The sequence below is a fragment of the Eptesicus fuscus genome, chromosome 17, assembly GCF_027574615.1.
Source record: "Eptesicus fuscus isolate TK198812 chromosome 17, DD_ASM_mEF_20220401, whole genome shotgun sequence".
Taxonomy (NCBI): domain Eukaryota; kingdom Metazoa; phylum Chordata; class Mammalia; order Chiroptera; family Vespertilionidae; genus Eptesicus; species Eptesicus fuscus.
The window spans coordinates 3,813,056-3,835,353 of record NC_072489.1 but is presented as its reverse complement, the minus strand read 5'-3'; the positions used below and the strand labels follow the sequence as shown (position 1 = coordinate 3,835,353).

At 49.3% G+C, this 22,298-nt stretch overlaps 1 protein-coding gene across 1 annotated transcript in view; it reads left to right on the top strand.

Moving 5' to 3' along the window:
- FRMPD2 (FERM and PDZ domain containing 2) overlaps positions 1-21,364 on the top strand; it is a 56,389-nt gene extending 35,025 nt beyond the window's left edge. Inside the window, 16 exon segments of the mRNA XM_054729328.1 lie at positions 1,333-1,538; positions 3,395-3,502; positions 4,495-4,588; positions 5,403-5,426; positions 5,429-5,480; positions 6,319-6,350; positions 7,422-7,568; positions 8,972-9,012; positions 9,197-9,242; positions 9,245-9,359; positions 9,361-9,385; positions 11,236-11,260; positions 11,263-11,286; positions 11,289-11,370; positions 15,393-15,707; positions 21,316-21,364. Coding sequence (XP_054585303.1) covers positions 1,333-1,538; positions 3,395-3,502; positions 4,495-4,588; positions 5,403-5,426; positions 5,429-5,480; positions 6,319-6,350; positions 7,422-7,568; positions 8,972-9,012; positions 9,197-9,242; positions 9,245-9,359; positions 9,361-9,385; positions 11,236-11,260; positions 11,263-11,286; positions 11,289-11,370; positions 15,393-15,707; positions 21,316-21,364 — 1,385 coding nt within the window.
- The last annotated feature ends 934 nt before the right edge of the window (positions 21,365-22,298 follow it).

The window sequence follows — 22,298 nt, the reverse complement described above, 5'->3', positions numbered from 1 at the left end:
GCAGTGTAGACTGGAGGTCAGGGATAAGACATAACATTCCCATCATGAGTGGCCATCATGGTCTACAATAGATTGAGTTTTAATTACTATAGAAGTTCTCCTCCTAGCTTGTCTTTCCATTAGGCAGGACACAGGTTGTACAGCTCAACTTTTTAATCAGTCATAAGTCTTGTCTTCACTTTTCATGGAGGGAGTAGAAGAAAATGAACAGATGATGCTTACAACATTGGCAGGAGGTCAGTGATCTGTGAATGAATGTCCAGAAATATGGCCTTATAGACAGTGGCCCTACCATTATCTACTGAGTGCCTCTAGTTTGAATAACTTCAAATCTACTTCAATAAAGTAAGTGAATTCAACATGTGAGTTTGGACACTTCTCTGGGTGCTAATGAGTCTGTATCAAAAGCAGTAATTCTACTTGTATGTTTCCATATCCAGATCTAAAGAAAATCTAACTTGTATGCCTTCCTTCCACATACATTTGTGGAGCGGCTAATATTAACATATTGACAATCAATGTATTTATTGAGGCTCTACCAGGTACCAAGCTGTAATTTCTCCTTATCTCTCTCTCCATATGTACATATATCCTCTAAGACTAACCAACCCTATATAGTATCTGATATTATCACTATTTTAGGTATAAGGAAATTAAGGTCTAGAATAAAGTACCTCCCCCAGGTTTTAACTTTTGATTCTCAACGTCTTGTTCTTTACTCTGTTCTGTGCCAAATCAAGGGTCAGACATGGGGTAAATATAAGCCATGGCCCAGCCTTCACCCACAGGGAGTCCACCATATGATTATTATCAAGTCCCCCAAAAGGACCAGATATTTTGACCTTTGGATCACACCGTGATTGTCCAGAAGAGGCCAGCGTTAAGATCACCACCACATGCCGGTTGTGAGATCTTGCGAATGCTGCTTCATCTTTCTGACTCTGCTTTTTCATGATTGAACTGGGATAACAACTTCCTGCTGCAAATGATGAAAAGTTGGAAAGGGGTGTACGTGTGTGTGTGTATGTGTGTGTGTGTGTGTGTGTGTGTGTGTGTGTGTTGCTCATCACACATGGCTCTTCACGGGAGCTGGCATTAGTAACTCTGTAGCTCCCATATTTGCACAGTTGTGTCCCAAGGCTCTAAATCGCATCCAGCATCTTCCCTTCCTATATTCTAATGCATCATCCTCACAAGGTACTAAACTCACATCATTCCCAGAGCTGTAAAGGTCTTTCTGCCATTGGTGAAAATGCTGTGCTCCACCCAGACATGCCACTGAGATGTTAGCTTTTCCAAGCTGTTGACTTCTTTCTTGGCTTGTTTGTGAAGGTGTTGGTGGAAATACCCCAAGACAGGAGAAGAATAGCACAGCCAATTCTGGGGTCTTCTCTCCAGACAGCCTGAGCCCTGGGCACCAGAGCAGTTTTTCATCACACACACAAAACCAGAAGAGAAATATTGAAGAGCTAGAAATGCCTGGAACTCAGAGCTTACTGTCCAGGTGGAGGCCTCAGCCATGTGCTCTCCCATTAAAGGTAATTGTACTTGTGGTTCATTCTCTAGATTTCGAAGAAAAGAGAACAGGCTGTGGAGCCCATAAGCCCTGGCCTCCAAGTCCCTTTTTGCTCTCTGTTTACCATGTCAGGTGGAGAGAGGTTATTTAATTCCTATGGCCCTCAGCTTTCTCATTTGCAAAATGGAAATAAATACCTGCACTGCATGGTTGTTGAGAAGAATATACAGGGGAAAGGCAAAGCCCCCAGCACAGTGCCTGGGCCACAGTCTGTGTTTCAGCCTCCAGTGTCCTTAGTCACAGATGCTCCAATGTGGTCTGAAGCTGTCAACTGAGTGTGCTGGTTGAGGGGCCTCCTGGGAGGTTCAAGCCAAGGTCAGCTACCACCTTTGTCCTGCCCAGGTCCACCTGGCATGAGCTACAGAATATTCTGCAGATGTTTGCTATGTGTGCTGGGCATGGAGGAGCTTAAGAGAGCACAGGCTGTGAACCAGAGCTGGCTACTGCTAGTGCTGGGTCTGGGGCCACTTATTGTGAAATATGGGACACGCTGAGGGCAGATGCTGATAGTTTGAGAGATTTTAGGAAAGTTCACAGCTTGAGCCAAGATAGGTTGTTTGTATGGAAAAGCTACTGGGAAGGGCTTGGGTGGGCCCAAAAGTTGGGTTGGATGGTGTCTCAGGGAATCACCAGGGCAGGATGGGGACGCAGATATGATGCTCGCCTGTCGGGTCTGTGGAGGGAGGGCTCAGCAAAGAAACAATGGTTTCTGCCAGCACTTCTGCCTGGGAGAAAGCTGCCCCTGCAGCCCTCACCCTGGTGCCAGACAATTTAGTTCCTTCCGTATGTCCCTGGCACCTTTCCAGCATCTGCCCCAATGCTGGAGCTCAGAGTGAGTGAGTCTGAGTAAGTTTGTGTGTGGGTCCTTTAAGAGGAACACCTGGGACTCCAGCTTCCTCCTTGTCATTCAACCACAATCCCTGCTGGTTTTCATAGCCAGAAGTTATGGAGACTTCTCTTCTTGGCACTGGAACCCTGGGCTGGGGGGCCTGGTGTGGTGGGGCTGGGACCCCTTACTCCTCAGGATGCAACTCCACAGTCAAGATATCCTCCTTATTTGTATCCACCACATGTGTGTGTGTATGTGTGTGTGGGGGGGCAACCTGTTCCACTTCTTCACCCCTCCTACCAGTCTGGATGTGGCTTCTTCTTTATATCCTTAGTTATAGGACTTGTATTCAGCTAGACTTCAGGTGGTTCTCAATGATGGCTGTTCTGTAGTTTAGTTATAATTCTGATGTGGTTGTGGTTCCTGTCACAATACCAAGCAGATGCCTGGCATATGGTAGACAATTCTTATCTTCTGTCAAGGATTCATCCACTGTACAGTAGAAACCCAGCACCGCTGCTCTTGCTGGGGATGATTGGAGGTCCTCCTGAGGTTTTCTTCTGCTCAAGGAGCTGCTGTGATCTGGTATCCAGCATGCCATCACTCGGCTGGTGTCATATGTGAAGCTACTGGATGACTTCTTCTTTAATGATATTTGCATCTTGAGTAGAGACAGGAGGGGACTTACACTTGCTGAGTCCCTGCTATGTGCTGGGCATCATCTGCTGTCACAGTTAGAAGAGGAGCTCTCATTCCAGTTCGGTGGACTGGAAACTAAGGACGGAGAGACTGAAGACTGGTCCAGGGTCTTGTAGGGAGGAGCTGATAAAGCTGGGAACAAATCCCCTGTTGGCCCAGCCTTGAAGCTAATGCCCCTTGTGGTGTGCAATGCTAGCAGTTCCTGAGAGCAGGTGAGAGCTAAGAGGGGCCATCTGCTTAGGCAGGGCAACTGACCTCATGCTGTTATTGTTTTTGTTTCTTTGGGGCAGGGTGCCAGTTCTTGTCCTCCATCACTTTCAGAAACCATTGCCAGTGGAATCTACTTTGTGGAACTGGTTAAAGAAGTTGGGATACTTGGATTCAGTATAACTATAAGAGTTATTGGAGAGCTCAGAAAGTAAACAGTTAATCAGATGTTCATGTGGAGCCTTGGTGGGCATTCCACTCCTATGGAAGCCTCTGATAATGTGCTCATTGGTACACGCAGCACATGGGAAATGGGTGAACCAAAAAGTTGGTGGGAGCCTTTGTAGGAAGGGGAGGCCGAAAACAAACTGGGAGACACAGGGCAAACTTGGGATGAGCAGTATGGGTAGGACTGGGTGATGGTGCTAACTCTGAGGTTCTGCTGGGCAACAAGGAGAGGGCAGCAGGGTGGGGCTGGAGAGAAACAAGCCAAAGGTGAGAGGGATGATCCATAGTCATGACAGAACCTGGTGCTCCCAGTTCCAAGCTCAGGACGAAGTTGGGTTGGCAAGACCTCTGTTCAGGACAGATACTTTGCATCTGGTTGGTGAATTCTTTCTGCAAACCCTGGAGGAGGGAGGAGACACTTGGACAGGATGATGTAACCCCACTGATCTAGGAATCTGTATAGATGTGTGTGTACACATATGAAGTAATTAGAAGAAAACAATAGAGTTGAGTCTTTATCTAGTGACCTGCAGGGGTGTTCATGATCAACTATTAAGTTAAAAAAATTAAGTTGCAGAATACCATGTAGTTTAATTCTACTTTTGTATCCACAAGCCAAACACAAGATACTGGACATGCCAGGCACAGTCAGTGGGTGAGCCAGGTACCAGCCCCTCGCTCTGTCCACCTGTGTTGGTTATTGCTTATGGAGAGATAGTATGGTGCGTTGACAAGACTCCGATTTTCCAGCACCTGCCATGGGCCACTGCTGGGGCTGGGTCCGGCCCAGCTCCCCCACGCAGCTCTTATGAGCACCTAACCTTACTGCTCATGGGTAACATGGGGTTAGCAAACCAGTGAATATATAAGCGGTGTCACATGGTGATGTGTAATGGGAGACAGTGGCAGGCAGATGGGGGCTCTTTCAGTGGCGAGTTTTTCATTATACTTTCAGGGTGGCATTAACACCGGCGTGCTGCATGGAGGGATCTAGGTGAAATCCATGGTTCCTGGAGGGCCAGCTGCCAAGGAAGGGCCGGTCCTGCGGGGTGAGGAATGGAGCTGTGCTTGCTGGGCGCCGGGAGTGCTGCCACTCCCACTCTGAGGCCCTGAGCAAGTGACAGCCTCACGGGTCCTGGCTCCCTCGCCTGGAAAAGGGACATGTTAGCCTGGCCCACCACCCGATAGGTTCCTATTGCAGCCAGATGTCTATAGGGGCACGTTGGGAACCATAAGGTGAGTTAAAAAGGTAAGATTTAAAATAAACATGTTACCGTTTCCTTCGTGGGGGCAAACAGTGTTTCCCGTGAAGGACAAGTGCTGGGTGATGCCCGCCTGAGCGTCTGAGAGGCCTCTGCTGAGCCTCCCCTCTGCCCTTCCTCATGTCCACTCCCTGAAGGAAGGGGGATTTACGCTGTTCTCCAAAAGCCACAGTGAAATAAAAAGGGAACTTAGCACCTTACTTCTCCTCCCCTAGAATTTCAGTGTCTCTGGCATCAACCAGGTCTCCCTGATCTTTTTTGAAATAATAAAAAAAAGTATCCTGGAGATAAATATTATTTTAAAAGGGACTTTTAAAAACTTTCAAAAGCAGTTTGCCAGGAAACCAGGAGAAAGGCTGAGGTTGCACAGAGATGGCTAACCCGTCCATCGAAGGAGTTCTCTGTCCCTGGCCTGTGGGCTGTTCAGGGCCCCTGGTCTGCAGGGTGTTCAGCGCGGCGCTGGTACTCAGGCCTGGCTGCGCTCCCGCAGCCTGGCTTCCTGCCTCTCCGAGGCTGCATGGCTGCGCATGGGCAGGGACTCCCAGAGAGTCCTTCCCACAGCCTCAGGAACCCGTGGGCGTGGCATCTGTCTCCCTCCCAGGTGACAGGCTCCTGCAGATAGATGGAAGAGTCTGAGTGGCCTCACCCACAAGCAGGCCATGCAGTGCCTCAAGGGCAGGTAAGTGCACCCTCACCCATTACTGGGAGAGTCCCTTCCTTCCAGAGCTTTCTGTACAATATTAGACACTGCAATTGCCTCTGGGTGGGAGGGGCAGGAAGGAAACAATTGCCTCTTCTTCTCTTGCTTCTTCCTTTAGTACAACTTTTCCACGTGGATGTATGTGAAAGCCAGGAGGAGGCAGACAGATGTTAAGCAGAACACTTACTGTCTATAAATAGCCTTGAACAACTTACTTGTCATTTGCCTAGATTCTGGCATCTCAGAGCTGGACAGAGCTAACGGAGTGTGGCCGCTGCCCCGCCTGGCTCTGGCTGCCTCTCGCTGTCTGCTGCAGCTCCACTGACCAGTATTCCACCTGCTCCCAGGCCCTCTCGCTAACCTGCCTTTGCACATGCTGCACTCCCGCCCAGTTCATACCATTCCCATGCTGCTGTGTGGTTACAAGCCACGTTGTCCTGAGAATCCTGTCATTACAATGAGCTAGGAATTCAAGACTGAGAGCTGGGGGCATTCACCCACTAGGTGCTCTCTATTCTGCGCAGTGCCCAGGCGGCATCTGGGTATTGCCACGTTGTGTTCCACCTTCTGCCTTTTGCTTGCCCCAGCATCCTGACCTGCAGAGCTCGCATCACTCTCCTGGGAACTGGGGAGCCAGCAGAGACAGAAAGGACTCCTGGGCCCCTTCTGGCAAACATTGCTTTCTTTCCCAAAGCCGTCTTCTGGCTGACTGCGATTTACTTATATTGGCAGCCTCGGTTCACATATCTTGGGAACAGAATCATGGTTTATTAGGTCTCTGTTCCTTAGACCTTTGCTAATTAATGTGATTACAAAGGCTCTGGGCCAGCCTATTGGTGGTGATGACAGGTAGGAACGGGCGCTCGGATCGTGGGCTTAGTGCTAAATGATATTGCAGGGGAGGAATGTTAGTCGGGCCAAGGCCCCTGAATGGAAGCTTGGCATTTCTGAAAAGCAGCCAGGTGATATCTAGCCACTGGCCCTCGGACCATGCTTTGGGTAATAGGAGTTAGAATGTGGGGGGAAGAGAATGGAAATCGAACCAGAAGGAAGGGGGTCAGGTTGGCATGGTATACCATGCTAGGGGTGGGACTTTAGCTGATAGGAAACATTGGAGACTCATTATTATTATGTTTTTAAATAGATTTTAGAGAGAGGCAGAGAGAGAGAGAGAGAGAGGGAAACATGGTTTGTTGTTGCACTTATTTCTGCATTCACTGGTTGATTCTTGTATGTGCTCTGACTGGGGATCAAACCTGAAACCTTGGCGTCTGAGGACAATGCTCTAGCCAGCTGAGCTATCCAGCCAGGGCTGCACTGGAGATTCTTAACCAAGAGTGTTGCCTTTTCTATTTGTGTCTCTCATCAATCCCTGGTGGGTAGCCATGAGGAGGGTGGGCCACAGGAGGAGATAGGGTCCAGCAAGCCAAGGAGCTGGCCACAGTCCAGCTGGGCTTGGCGGCAGGAGAGGGAGTGGACAAGCTCTGAGGGGAAGCTCCTGAAGGAGAACATTCAAGCCTGAGAAGCAGATGGGAGGAAGGGCAGAGGGGAGAGCGGGACCACTGCGACTGTGGCCCTGGAAGGGTAGAGGGATGGCTCCTCATTCTGGGCGAGCAAATGCACGGGGAGAAATGTTTTAGGCAAAACGAGGGGGAGGAAGTGAGGACGGGTGAGGGACTAAGATGAACTTGACCTTGAATACCCTGAAATAGAGGCACGCACATTACTTTCACGAGCACTTGTCCAATAGGCAGTGGAAATACGGCCTCGGATCCTATCAAATAGGCTGGCTTGGAGATTTTGATTTGAGATTCAAATGAAGCAGCTACTGAAAGTATCAGAAAATTAAAAGCATTAGCAGGGTGAAGGGGAGCCTCCTGGTGCCATGTGAAGTATAAACTGATTTGTTCCCCATCCTAGATGGCAAGCCTGGTCTCAGAGAGAAGAGGCCCAGGACTGCACAGCAGTGTCCTTCCGTTAATAGCAGGACGGGAGTTGAATGCACGGCCGTTTCCTTGGCAACGGCCTTGCCTGGCAGGCCTGCAAGCTGTGTCTCGGCGACAGATGGTGAGAGGAGAGAGAATCCAGTGTTACTATTGTCATGTCATCCTGGGTTGCTTTCAAATTGTCGGCTCGAAAGGGGAAGCGGGAAGGCTTCCTGTGCGTTCTCCCAAGATCGTGAGCAGCGGTGGTCGTGATGTGGCGGCTTTCCGAAGGCAAGCTAACAAAATCCGTTTCCGGAGGAATACTGCACCGTCCCAAATGGCTGCCAGGCGTCATTCCGCCCTGAAGCCTCCTGCGGGTTCCCGATCAGCTGCTGCTTGTATAGAACGTTCGGGGTGACAGTGAAAGGAAAGGGTCGTGCATTGTCTGACCAAAGCTCCACACTCCAGCAGAGACATTTGCAGCAGGAGCCCCGAGGAACGGTGGGGCCGGCCGGGAGAGGAGCAGCGTTTAGAAAACAGACCCACAGTCACGGCCGCACACCTGCGGGCTCTGCCCCTGCGCGCCCCTGGGATTTTGTTTCCTGCTGGGAAAGGTTTGTTTCCTGGGATGTCATGATCTGGAGCTTACCATTTTCCGATCCCTTTGTAAGGTGTTCTGGACGGTGAGAGGCAGGTTGCAGGCAGGTAGCCATGGAGAGCGGCGGGCTGGGTGGCGGCACACGGGTGCCTGAAACAAGTCTGTCCTCTTTCGTTGCTGCTCGTGGACTCCGGTGAGGACTCGGGAAACTCACCACGCAATGAGCTGAAGGGGCCAGGTGACGGCGAAGGTGAACCTAAGAGCTTCTGGGGCTGTTATTCTTGCCCCAAGTCAGAGTTCACAGGCGCTCTGTCCCTCCGCTGACGGATGGCCAGCTGAGCTGGGAAGGGGAATGAGGGGAGGCTGAGGCCCAGCGGCTGCCAGACCACCCAGGCTCCTGGATTGTGTCCCTCTTGGGTGCCCAGAGGCAGCCGTTTTGTCTTATGATCCGCCCATCAGGCTAAACAAAACAGCAGCTAAAACATTTCCATAGAGCTGTCTCCATAGTCTAATTATGCAAAATTTAGTTTCAGGGAAATTAAACAGTGATGGAGGCTCTAAAGGAGTCGGAGAAGTGTGTGCGATACTAGTTTTACTGAAGGCCGCGGGCAGACTGTGTCTGTCCATGATAGGTCTTTACAGCCAGACTTTGCTGATCGTCTGTCCGATAGGAAAGCCACTCGTCACATGTGGCCATTAGGTACTTGAAATGTGGCCAATCCAAATCAATAACACACACTCGCAATTCCTGAGGACCTGGTTAATGAGAGGAGTGTAAAATAGCTCATTAATAATTATTTTGTGTTGATTATAAGGGGAAATGGTAATATTTTAGATATATTTAGATATATATTCATAAATAAAACATGATTACGTTTACCTGTTTTGTTGTTAAACATGTAGCTATTTGAGAACTTTGACATTACATATGTGGTTTGCATTTGTAGCTCACAATATATTTCCATTGGACGATACTGATCTACAGCATGTATGAGACTCTCATAAAAATTAGCAAAATGAAGTATTTTTATATAAAACACAGAATCCATCTCCTTAACAGTTTGCCTCCTGAGGCTGGTCAGGTTCACGTGTAACGTGCTGAAGGGCTGATCTCCCTCCCACCCTACCACACAGGTGCGAAGTTGGAAGTCATACAGTCAGCTGTGCGGTAGGGTGTGAGGGAGACTGCCGGTGGTGTGGGATTCCGCTTGGTGCAGATGGAGAGAGCTGCAGCCGCCTCAAGAATGATCTTGTGGGGATTAAGCGGCTCTTCTCAGGGCAGCCGGCTGAGGAGAGCGGCCATGCAGCTGGTGGCATTATCCTGGCTGCAAACGGAAAGCCATGGATGGCTCCTCTTCCAGGTGGGAGGCCATGAAGGCTGCAGCCTGGGTGCAAGCTGGTGTCAGCCATGCTCTTCCAGGCCCACCCACTGCGGGGATGCTCTGGGCTCTTGACAATCAGCCCTGGCGCCTGCCTGTGATCGCCTAAATAGAGCAGTCGGCAGAATATTCTCACATTTAATTTTTCATCTTAGTTTTTAAATATATGACCTTGAGTCAGCCTTGCTTTAATTAGGTTCATAATAAAATGGAAGATAAAACCCTGGCTTTTGTGTTGTCTAAAGGTCTAACACATTCTGGAAGGTGAGTGTGAGGGCTGAAGGGACTCCAGTGGGTCCCTTTCTGTCCTCCCCCCACCCCCCTTTCTACTAAATTTACAGCTTTTGATGCATAGTGTTGCATTGCTTATCCTGTATGATCAAAAATCCTATATAATGAAAGCCTAATATGCTAAGTGTCTGGTTGGCCATTCAACCAATCAAAGTATAATATGCTAATGATATGCTAAGGCTGCTCAACTGCTCGATATGATTTGCACTGACTACCAGGGGGCAGACAGTCACTACGATGTTCACTGATCACCAGGGGGAAGATGCTCCAACTGGTAGGTGAGCTTGCTGCTGGGGTCCGGTCAATCAGGACTGAGTGAGATGGGCCGGATATGCCCTGGAGCACTCCTGCAGTCTCCCCTGGCCCTGATCGTGCACCAGTGGGGTCCCTCGGCCTGGCCTGCACCCTCTCACAATCTAGGACCTCCTTGGGGAATGTCGGAGAGCCCGTTTCAGCCGATCCTGCAGGCCAGGCTGAGGGACCCCACTAATGCATGAATTTGTGCACCAGGCCTCTAGTGTAATTTATAAAAGACAGTGAAAAGAGGATGCTTTTCAATGCTTATAGCACAAAAGCTCTATGGAACACTGTATATATCAGTTAGGGTCCTGACAGAAAATTGAGTCATTTGAGGAGAGTTTAATAAAGGTGTGGGCAAGGGAAATAATGGAGCCCTGGGGCTGGGAACTAGGGTGCAGTGATCCACTCCCCCAAGTCCAAAGGGACATGGGAAGGAACAATTACCACACCCCAGAAGCTGAGAGAGCTGGATGGAGCGAGTTCACTGAAATGAGCTATGACATGAACTGAGGGATGCAGTCTCCTGTGACTACTCCACGGGGAGGAAGGCAGGCGCACGCATGTGCACACACACGCGCGCGTGCACACACACACACACACACTCCCCAGCCTCCCTCTCCTCCCACCCTGCAGCCCTCACAGACACACCCCCAGAGCACAAGGAATGCTGACAAAGCCAGAGGAGGGCCCCGGGGTGGGAGAGGAGGGTCTGGGTGGGTGAGGAGGGCCCAGGGTGGGAGAGGAGGGTCCGGGGTGGGTAAGGAGGACCCAGGGTGGGTAGGGAGGGCAGAGTCCCCAGGACAGTGTATGTGTGGGTGGGGATGTCTTTCCATCGGCTTCAGATCTCAGAACTGTCCTCTAGAAACTAGGGCAATAGTATAGGTGAGAGGTTCCGAGGGTTGAGCTGAGTGTTGGCTGATGATGCTGAGAGGAGGGCCTTGGGAGGGAAGGAAGGTTGAGACAGCAACAGCCACTTGCTTGAGCCACTGTGTCCCTGAAGAGAAGGCATTGTTATTGGCAGACGCTGTCACAGAAAGGCCCTGGGCAGACTCCTGCCATGTCCAGCCCCACATGGTGCACTCTCTCGTGGGAGCGCAGGCTCTGTCCTTGCCTCCGCCCACCCTGGGAAATCAGCCCCAGTGTCTTCTCCAGTTTTTGGAACTGAGGAGCTTATCCAGGGGGTGGTGGAGAGCTCAGAGGGGACCACAGCCATCCAGCTCGCCCCTGTTTGCTTCCTGTAGGCGGTGCTCCATTTACTGAGAGGGGCCTCTCCGAAGTCAAGCTCCTGCTTTGCCCACCCCTCCGGGGGTCTTGCCTGAGATGGACCAGGGCTGGCAGGCAAGATGTGGTGCTCCTGCCCTCTCCATAGGCCTCATGTCAGGCACCCCGTTTCCTGGCTGATGGTTCTGAGAAACCCAGCTTTGCCTTAGGTAGGGTTCAATGCCACCTTCTCACTGGGGCCGGAAAATAGCTGGTCCCCAAACCTCCATTGGTTGCAACAAGTTCCTGAGGTCTTATCTCTGCCATTTCCTTCCCCTTCCTGCTTCTGCCTCTCCTGACCTTTGAATTTCCCTGCATGTGATCACATGTGCAGATCTAGGCCACGAAAGCGCTAGAGCCAGGCTCCCCGGCAGCCCAGGCTGATTATTGGAAACTGGAAACAAGGGGAATAGATGGGAAACTAGTGTCCATTCTGAGGAGTGGAATGGGGAACAGAATGTGCATCCGCTCTCCTGAAGCATGAGTTTGGCATGTGGTCCCGGGAAAAGAAAGGCATTGGGATCAGGCAAATTCAGAAGTTTTACCTTGATGCCTGTATTGGATTCTCTAGAGAAACAGAACCAATAAGATGTGTGTGTGTGTGTGTAGGTATATATGTGTGCCAATAGCAAGTACATATACACTGAGTGGCCAGATTATTATGATCTCTGAACACATAATAATCTGGCCACTCAGTGTATATCTTATATAATCCTATATAATAAAAGGCTAATATGCAAATTGTCCCCTTGACCAGGAGTTCGACCAGCAGGCAGGCCAGCCAACTACCTATGTCCCCTCCCCCTGGCCAGGCTGGCCGGACCACACCCATGCACGAATTCATGCACCGGGCCTCATATATATAGATATATATATATATGTATATATATATATATATATATACATATATATACATACATACATATATATACATGTATGTATATGAGGCCCGGTACATATATATACTGAGTGGCCAGATTATTATGCATTCAGATATCATAATAATCTGGCCACTCAGTGTATATGCATAGAGGAGGGAGGGAGGGAGGGAGAGAGAGGGTGAGTAGGGAAGGGAGAAGGAAGGGGTGGGAAGGGGAGGAGAGAGGAATGGAGAGAAATTTGAAGGAATTGTCAGGGCTGGCTAGTCTAATTCTGCAGGGCATGTGGGCAGTCTGGGGGCAGTGTTCATTCTTTCTTGGAGATCTCAGCCTTTTTCTCTTAAAACCTACAACTGATTGATGAGGCCTGAGGGCAATCTGCTTTACTCACAGTCTACTGATTTAAACATCAATCTCACCTGAAAAATACCTTCACAGAAACATCTAGACTAGTGTTTGACCAAATACTGGGTACTGTGGCTTGGTCAAGTTAGCACATAAAAATTAACCATTACAATGCTGAGTGTTGGGTGCCTGGGGCACAGACTCTGCAGCAGAGATTTACTGCTCCTGGGAGGATGAGGGAGGCAGGGCGGTGGAAGGAATGTGGTGCAGCTGTAACTGGGGCCTTGGCTGACCCCACAGAGATCTCAGAGCTGGGAGGGCCTCTCTGAGCTGTCCTTAAGTGGGGCAAGGGAGCCCGTGCCTTTTCATGAGCATCAACCTGCACTGGGCATGGCTGCCTCAAGGGAGGGGCCTGACTCTGACTTTGGCTGAGGAAGCTCCCTTGAGCTGCATAAGGGGCTAGCTGAGTGCCATCAGCAGCCGGCACTCCTAGCAGCTGGTACTGAGAGGAAGTGGCCTGGGAGGTGGTAGGAAAGGCAGGTAAGGACAGAGTTCAGAGTCAACTTGACATTTAACTAGAGTAAATGAGTGAGGGGCCAATTATGTTGACTATTGCTGAGCGGTAGAGTGAGATGAGGACAGAGACTTGTCCTTGCACTTTAGAAAGAAGTAGTTCATTAGAGACCCTAATTAGAGCAATTTCAGTTGGTGACTGAATGATGGGGACAGAAACCTGGTTAGTGAGGGTGCAAGGGAGAAGGGAGAGGTACAGAAATAGTGCGTACAGGTACTCCTTGAAGAGCAGAGATCCAAGGTGGCTGGAAGATGAGAAGCAATTTAGAGAATAGAGAGAACAGGAAACAGAATTTACTGAGAAAGTAGAGAAAGACTATATGGAAGTCTTGAGTGTCCATTTGACCTCTGCACTCATACATTTGGTATTTGTCAGTATCTCACTTCAGGCAGGCGCGAAGTCCACATGTACACAGTCTCACTAGGAATTGGAATTACAATATAGCACCTGAAAGTTAATGTGTGATGGAGGTAGAGGGGGCAAGAGGATGAGACCTCAGGGTTTCTTTATTTAAAAAAATTAAAAAATATATTTTTATTGATTTCAGAGATGAAAGGAGTGGGAGAGAGTGAGAGAAACATCAGTGATGAGAAACAATCATTGATCAGCTGCTTTCTGCACGCCCCCTTCTGGGGATTGAGCCTGCAACCTGGGCATGTGCCCCACTGGGAATCGATCGACTGGGAATTGAATTGTGACCTCCTGGTCCATAGGTTGATGCTTAACCACTGAACAACACTGACCAGGCAGGATTTCTTTATTTTTCAGAGACTGCTTATGGGGCTGACAGCCATGGGATCTAAGCAGAGAAAAAGGAGAGTGAGGACATCAGTGCCTGGAGGGAGAGTGGTGGTGAAATCGCAGCAGTTGTATTTTCTGGAAGTTTTGAAGAGGATGGAAGGAGAGCAATGGTTAACAATGAGATTGTGGAGTTCTCCCAAAGAGTATGAGAGAAAAAATAATAATTGCTTTTCCTATTTACTTTTACCCATGTCAAATTTTGTTTTTGCTATACCCTTTATAATGTACATTGTATATTAATAGAGACCTAGTGTTTATGGTTCATATTGAAATAAAAGAACATATTTGTGGGTCCCGTTCATTGTGGGGAGTTAGCAATCAGATGGGTGAGGAGACTGCGAGGCTGGGTGGAAGTTTTTCTTGTAGGTGATGGCAGGGATAGGGGCTCAGCCCCGCATGCCTGAAAGTCCATGTGCTCCCTTGCACCATGGATGTGGGTCCTGGGATGAAGTAACAAAAGATAATTTTCAGGAAAAGGTAAAATCATGACTCCAGGTAGATGTAAAAACGAACACTTATTAAATATTTTATCTAACTCATTCATTGAGGGAACCAGGCAGATACTAAAGGTAGGCCAAAGAGATTTCAAAGAGCACGTTTGTTTATGCAGAGTTATGGAATATCTCAGAGCAGTGACTACAGCTCGGTGAGATCACCATCGGGGTGCTGTGGACGAAGCACAGTTTCCTCCTGAAGTACAGGTTCCTTCTTTTCTCTAGATCAGTGGTTCTCAACCTTTCTAATGCCACGACCCTCTAATATAGTTCCTCATGTTGTGGTGACCCCAACCATAAAATTATTTTCACTGCTACTTCATAACTGTAATTTTGCTACTGTTAATGAATTGTAATGTAAATATCTGTGTTTTCCGATGGTCTTAGGCTCTACAGCAGGTTGTAAATATTACTCATTTATTTTAGCCCTTTGTATTCAGCATGTTTCTATGAAAATTGAAGCTTTTGTTTTTTTGTGGCCACATAAACTTAAACCTTGTTTATTTGGCCCATGTTAGCCTTTGAGTTTGACATGCTTGCTCTAGAAAGTGAATGGTGTTAGTGCACCATAGCCATCGAAATCAGAACTAACAGGCCCAGTGAGAATGTAGACAGTTGAGGAGAATCAAGTAGCTTTTGGGGAAGTGAGGAGGAGACCCGGAAGGCAGCATGGCAGGAGGGGAGGCTGTGCAGAGGCCGTCCGGGGTGAGGACAGATGAAGACAGCCAATCTTAAAAACGCTTCCTATTGGAAGGCAGGGTAAAGGGCAGTGTTACTTGTTTTCATATTGTTTAAATGCTCAAAATACATTTCACTAGAAAATAACACATTTATCAAGAGCTTCCAATAGCTCAAGCTAAGGGGCTCAGAGATGGTTAAGGCTGCGCCTAGGCTGGCGGGAGCTGGGGTTCGGACAGAGGGAGGATGGTCCAGAGCTGCTCGTAACTATTCTGTTCTACAATCACATGAAAAACACATGATTATTTTTTTAAAGAAGCAATTTTTAGATTCTGCTCAGGCTGCACCATGGATCTATTAATCCTTAGCATTGCAGACAAAGAATTTACCCGGGCATCATGCATTGTTGGGAGCCGCAGCCTGGATCAAGAGGACAGCAGAGGAGGGGGCGGGCAGTGCCTCCCCGGACACAGGGGAGGCCTGGGTCCCAGGCCCGAGTCTTTCCAACAGGCCACCAGCGAGGCACAATGGGACCCAGATGGAGAGCGACCCTGCCGCGCTGGGCTTCCCAGCCTCATTCGGGCGGACGCAGCAGGAAGTCGGGGCTGCGGCGCTGGCTAGGCTCTGGAGGAAGATGTGAGGCAAAGCTGCAGTTCGGTTAGTGATATCAGAAGACTTGCAAGGTGAGACTCACCACATTTGCAGATAATTTGTGAGCTGTATGCCCTTCATTGCTAGAAATTCCAACCAAGCAGTCGGTAACTGTGCTCAGACGCCACCTGCATTGGAGGGGAGGAAAAATCCAGAGAAGCATAACATCTGGAGCCATGGTAACCACCGCTCGAGAGCTTTCCGGAAAGCCAGCCTCACCCAGTGGTGCCCCGGGGGCTAGAGATGGCAGGCCTGGGGCTCTTGCAGCACAGCTCGGTCCCGCCTCCCGCTGGCCTCTTGAAGCACTGCGGTAAAGAATTCCCGCTGTGCATCCTCATTTCTATGCTAATACGATGCTTCACACTCAACTTTTCTTAAGAAAACAGATCTACAGTCCTGTCCTGATGGATGGCATACTATTTGGTTCAGTTTGGCAGTATTTATTACAGATACCCAAGGTGCACGGAGACCTGGTACGGGCAGAGAGACGGTACAAATACTGAGAAAGGGTGGGGTACTGCGCCTAGGCGTGTGTGCATGCGCACAAAGCAGACAGTAATGAGGAAGGGTGGTGTGGAACCATGCAAACCCACTGAGATTACATGGCTTGATTTTGTTGATCATATTAGAAGACTGACAAGGGCAGATCTGTAGGGACTGGCCGGTGACCGGAAGTATGAGGTAGCTGACGAACTGCATTAGGAAGGTGAGATTTGTGACCAATGGGAGCCAGACATATGTTCCCTAAAAGTATTTAGACACATTTTTTAAAGAATTCCTTGCCAAAAAAAACCCAACTAGCCTGAAAAGCAAAAAAAAAGTGGGTAAGCACATTCGTCAGTGGTATTCTTTTCATTGTCTGAAAATGCACAAGTGTATTCTAGGCCGTAACTGGAATATTTGCTTAAATGATCAAAGAAATAACATACAGAGATTAATCTAAGGACAACTATTGATATGATCTTATAGGAAACATACAAGGAACTGTACTTCCCTGTACGTGGGGCTTCTCTCGGATTTTAACGGTTTTACTGCCAGCTAGTTTGGGGCGATGGACAGAGACCCTGAGAGCTGGGTTAAAAAGAGACTCTGGGTTTAGGTACAAGCCTGGAGTTGGACTTGCCATGTGCCTTTAATCTAACATAGTTATCAGTTAATATTACTACTTTTCCCCCCTAATTATTAGTATAGGTAGTCTGCCCAAAACCAATTCCAGCATGTAATAATTATAACAGTTCCGTCAAAAGGTTGATGGGACTTGGGGGGCTCAACAAGGGTGAGCCACATAATGTAGTTTACCTGTTGGGAACCGCTAAAGGGCACTTCCCCCAAACCTGAATGGGATTGTTAGCTGCCAGACAGCTCAGGGCACTTTATTGCCTCCTGTTGGCCAAACACCTGAACAACTGTAGGCTATTCCCCAAACTGACAATTTCTGTAAACCCTTTGATACCTTACCCTTTGAAGTGTATATTTCCACCTTGCCTTGGGACAAATTGTGTTGAATAAAAGCAAGGGGTCCTGAGACAAGGAGAGTCTTCTAGCTCCTTCAGCTGAAGCTCCTCTGACCCCCAATGCCTTTCAAAACTATCTTTCGTCCATGGACTCTTTAATCATCTACACGCAGCCCCTTTCTCCAGAATGCTGAACCCTTTGTAAGGCTGGGAAAAGAACCCCGGCATAGTCACTGTTTCATTCATTAACTCACAGAAGCTTGGGGTTTTTCAGTATAAAAACAGTGGAACCCAACCTCCTAGCCCATGCTGGAATCTGCTCTGCAGCATCCCTGAAATAGGGGACCTGCTTTTGCTTAAGTATCTCTAGGGGTGCAGAATTCGCTTCTTCTTGAGGTGACCCATTTTATCATCATATTCCCAAAGTTAGGAATAAGGTGAAAATCACACCAAGCCACATTACCCTTCGCATCACTGTAGAAGATGTGACGTCCCCCATGGTGTAGGAACAGATCACGTTTTCTCTGGTTGAACCTCAGGTGAAGTCTGGTGACTTGCATTGTGGGCTCTGCAGAATGCTCATCTGTGAATGCTGGCTTGTTGGGATGAAGAAACGGCAGGTTCACTTTCCACACACACTCACTTCAGGGCTGACTCTCACTGAGTGGAAAGTTGGTCACTGCAGAATGTTTAGTTTCTCTCTCTCTCTCTCTCTCTCTCTCTCTCTCTCTCTTTCTCTCTCTCCCTCCAACCCCCCAGCACATATAGTTAAGTTCATGCAATTAAACATGTAGTTTCAGCAGCCATCACTTGGTGAAAGAGGTGATGGAAGCCTTCAGAGCCACTTAAGAGTCCTTGAAATAAACTGAGTGACTGCATAGCTTCGGGGAGGGAGGACTGTCCCTGGAATAACAAAGGGTGATAGGAGGCTAAAGGTCTAACACTGCAGCTCACCTGCCAGGTGTGTCATCAGAGCAGCTGGCTGAGCCGTGAATGAGGCTGCCAGGTGAGGGCTGTTGGTCACATGGGAGGACACAGGGGACCTGTGAGCTGAGGGGAGCCAATGAGGCAGATGCCTGGTTAGGAACAGGATGGTCTAACAGCAGAGCAGAGCCCTCAGTAGGCTGGGCCTGGTGCTGCCTTCAGCAGGTTCTTTCCACATACAAGCTCCCAGGGGACTGCCCCTACTGCCGCCTCGACCTGATACACACCGTGACAACTCCCAAATCCTGATCTCCAGCTCAGGATCATCATTTGAGCTTCAAGCCCAGCAGCCACTGACTTTTCCACTAGCCATCCTAGAGACCATGCAAATCCCGCCTCCAAATGTGAAACTCGGGACTCTTGGAACTTGGCCTTGAGCTCCCCACCGCCACGCTAACCAGGGCTGATGGGAACGTGGGTGGGGCCTGTCCCTGGAGAACTGGAGAAGGCTCAGCCTCACAGAAAGACACAGGACCTGAGCTTGGCTGTGAGTTTAACCACAGCGATTAGGGCGATTACAAAACCGTAGTATTGCAGCCTAGAGATGCCGTCTACTTATTTGACTTATCTTCCTGGAAGGTGGACTGATTTTGGTGACCACGTGTCTCAGGAGCACTGTCCAGGGAAGTACACACCCTCTACAAGCAAACGCCTCACAGTGACTTCATTGGCTTGGAGCCTGGCGGGCCTCCTCCTTGGAAGCAGCTCAGGAAGAATTCACGGCTGCATTTGGGTTCCAGGGCCCTGCCAGCTTGTGTGAGGAGGATGGCTGGGTGGGGAGCTCACCTGGGGTCTCCCGATCCTTCTCTAGGATCTACAAGAATAATAGACAAATGTGTAAATTGACCATACATCTGTGACACCCACAGCCAATCAGGAGTGAGTATGCAAATTAACCCAACAAAGATGGTGGACCTGTGGGTGTTTCAGAGGTATGCAGGCGCTGAGCGGCAGGGGGTGGGGCGGGACACTGGCATCATTGCCATAGCGATGCAGCGGGCGTTCCCACCCCCTGGCCACTTGGCACCAAGCACGCAGGTGCCAAGGGGTGGGGTGGACGTCCCTGGGACCCCACCCGCTTCAAGCCTATGGCCAGCGTGTGTGCACACCGGCGCCAAGTGGCCGGGGTCCTGGGGACACCACTGGAGTGTTCGGTCCTGTCAGCCCAGCCTGGGGGCAGCTGGAGTTCGAAGTCCTTTTCCTTTGTGCAGCCCCTGGACGGGAAGCAGAAACCAAGAGCACAGGAAGCACCAGGAATTCTGGGAATCATAGTTCTGGTGGCAGCTCCTGGACTGGAAGCGGAAGCCCAGAGCGTGGGGAGCACCAGGAATGCTGGGAATTGTAGTTCTGGTGGCAGACGCATTGTGGGATCTCCTAGACCAGTGATGGTGAACCTATGACATGCGTGTCAGCACTGAAACGCGTAGCTATTTCTGACGACATGCGGCCGCATGCCGAGGATGAAACATTTGCTGCTCCTGAGGATGAAACATTTGCGACTAGAGTCTTGGAGTTAGTTTTTTCCTCAAAGTGACACACTACCCGAGTTATGCTCAGTTTTTTGGTGAAGTTTGACACACCAAGCTCAAAAGGTTGCCCATCACTGTCTAGACACTAGGGCAAAGTGAGCCTGGAGCAAGTTACTGTTGTGGTGGGGGATGGAGGGAAAGCAAAGGTGAGAGACATAAGTAAAGTCGCAATGTCGAGGAAAAATTAAAGGGAAGATATCCTGCAACTTCTAGGAAATCTCCACCAATGGAGCAAAGAAAAAAAAAGACCTCTATTATTCTGTGAGCACCAAACCAAACTGGGTTGGGGTCTCAGACAATTCGCTCATATGATTGCAAAGACAGACAGAAACTCTCGGATTGGAGAGGGCTCCCTGAGGGCTCCCAGATTGAAAAGGGTGCATGTCAGGCTGAGGGATCCACCCCACCCCAACCCCATGCACGAATCTTCATGCACCGGGCCCCTAGTGTGCCTATAAAAGGCTTCTTTTGTCAGACAGCTTGGGAGGGAGGGGAAAGGACGGGAGCAACTAGGTCATTGACTGTACCTGGAGGTCTGCAGCGAGCTCTTGACCTTGGGTCCCTCAGGCTCTAGGTGGGAGTCCTGCTGCATTATTCCCGGGCTCCCTGAGCTGGCTGTGAGCCCTGATGAAGGACTCTGCCTCTTCACCTGGCGTGGTCACCTGCCCAGACATCTGGCCTTGCTCTGATTCACTCCCCAAGTCTCCAGGTCTTGCCCCTTCCATGAAATGGGCTGTGACTTGGGGCTCTCACAGGCCCTTTGGCCCCTGTTTTCCTTGCTCACCATTCCCCACACCCATAATCAAACTCCAGGTCACAGCTCAGGGCAGACTGGTGGTATGAGGAAGGGCGGGAGGAGAGGCAGCCGCTCCCTGACTTGTGAGGGATGATGGCCAGGGCTTTTCACCCTGGGGGTCCCAAGCCATCTCCGAACACTTGGACCTCTTGCCCTTGCCTTCCCAGCTGATGCCTCCCTGGGTCTCTCTTCAGGCGGGGCCCGTAGCTGGAGCCTCAAATCAAAGCAGGAGAGCAAGGGGTTCGTTAGAAAGGTGGGAGCAGTGTGGTGGTGGACAGTCCCTCACTGCTGTGGCTGATGGACATGTCTGCAGAGCAATGATGCTGGGGGGCTGGGGGCGGGGGCGGGGGCTGGGCAACAGGCTGGCTTCCCCGTTCTTTGACAAACTTCCATGGTTTTCAGCACAATTTCTATACAATTAAGAAACCACATATTCTATACAATCCAGCCAAGTATCTTAAGGTTTAAAACCAATTTTCCCTTGAAGTGCTTAGCGATTTTTAAATATTGCTTCTTTTTAAATGAATGTTCCTCTTTAGTCTGTTGCATGGCCTCCTTATATACACAGGAATGAGTGTATACCTACATGAAATGCACATTTACATGCACCCTGTAGCTCTCATGAGCAGAAGTAAGCTCTCTTGACAGCAAAACTGAGGTTGGAGCAGACACTGGACTCTACTGGAGAGGAAGACGGCCCTGTTGTGGTCGGGGGCTTGTAGCTGTCGGGAGGTGCCAGAGCGGATTTCAAGTGCAAGAGACTTTACACCCCATAATGTAACAAAGCCAAGGCATTGATTTGGCAGTGGGGAGGGAGGCTCATAAACAAAGAGGCATATATTTAGTAAAAAACTAGATCTGTGTGCATTAGTTTTAGATTTTCCTACTCGTCATCTCTAACCAGACCTTCGACAGATACTTTCTGAGCACCTTCTCTGCATGTGCAAAATGCTCCTCTGTCTGCATGGGCTGCTCTTTGTAACGAAAAGCATGCGAGCTACTTCGGGCAGCCTCTAGAAGCCGTTCTTCATTGTTGTGTCTGTGTCTTCGCTGCCAGACACCATCCCAGCATTCATCTGTCTCTTGTGTCACACAAGGAGGAAATGTCCATGTAGTGGCTGCCTCCGAACGGGCACCTCTTCATGCTCAGGAAAAGACCTGATATTTGCACAAAGTGCTTTGAAGGTCACCTGCCCGAGTTGCACCCAACCCCCTGCTTTCTCCTTTTCCATCGAATTCTTCTGTTGAAGTTAATAATCACAGTCAGTGTAGTAACAGCATCTCCTACTTTCTGAGATATTTTTTTTATAATAGGAACCATGGATGGCTGTGTCAGAATTATTTAATTTAAGCATCCCAACATCCTGTAAGTTGCTTGACCTTCCCATTTTTCAGATGAGAAAACTGAGGTTCCAGATGAGTTAATAAACTTGCTCGAGGTCTGACTGACTCCCATGAGAAGAGTCATTCCTGGAACTGGGTCATCGTTCTACTTTCAAAGCTATGCCCTTTAGCAAGTCCCCCTGATCTCCTGGGCTTGATCAGGGTCTTCCCCTGAACCCATAATGCTTTGTGCTGCTTCTACCATAGCACTCATTACCTGAATTGTGACATTTACTGCTCACTATTCCCATTAAATTGGGGGCTCTTCCAGGGGTCATGTCTTACTCACTGTTTACCTCCTGGCCCCAGAGCAGCTTCTGGCAAGAACTGTTTGAACCTTGGCTGGCTTTCCTGTGATGTGTCATGATGAGAAAGAATCCTGAAAAGCAAGGGAAGATGGGGAGAGGCATTTCTGATCGATGCCAGAAGACATTGGGTTTCTGTTCTCTAGTCCTGAATTGGATGGTGTGGAAGCTG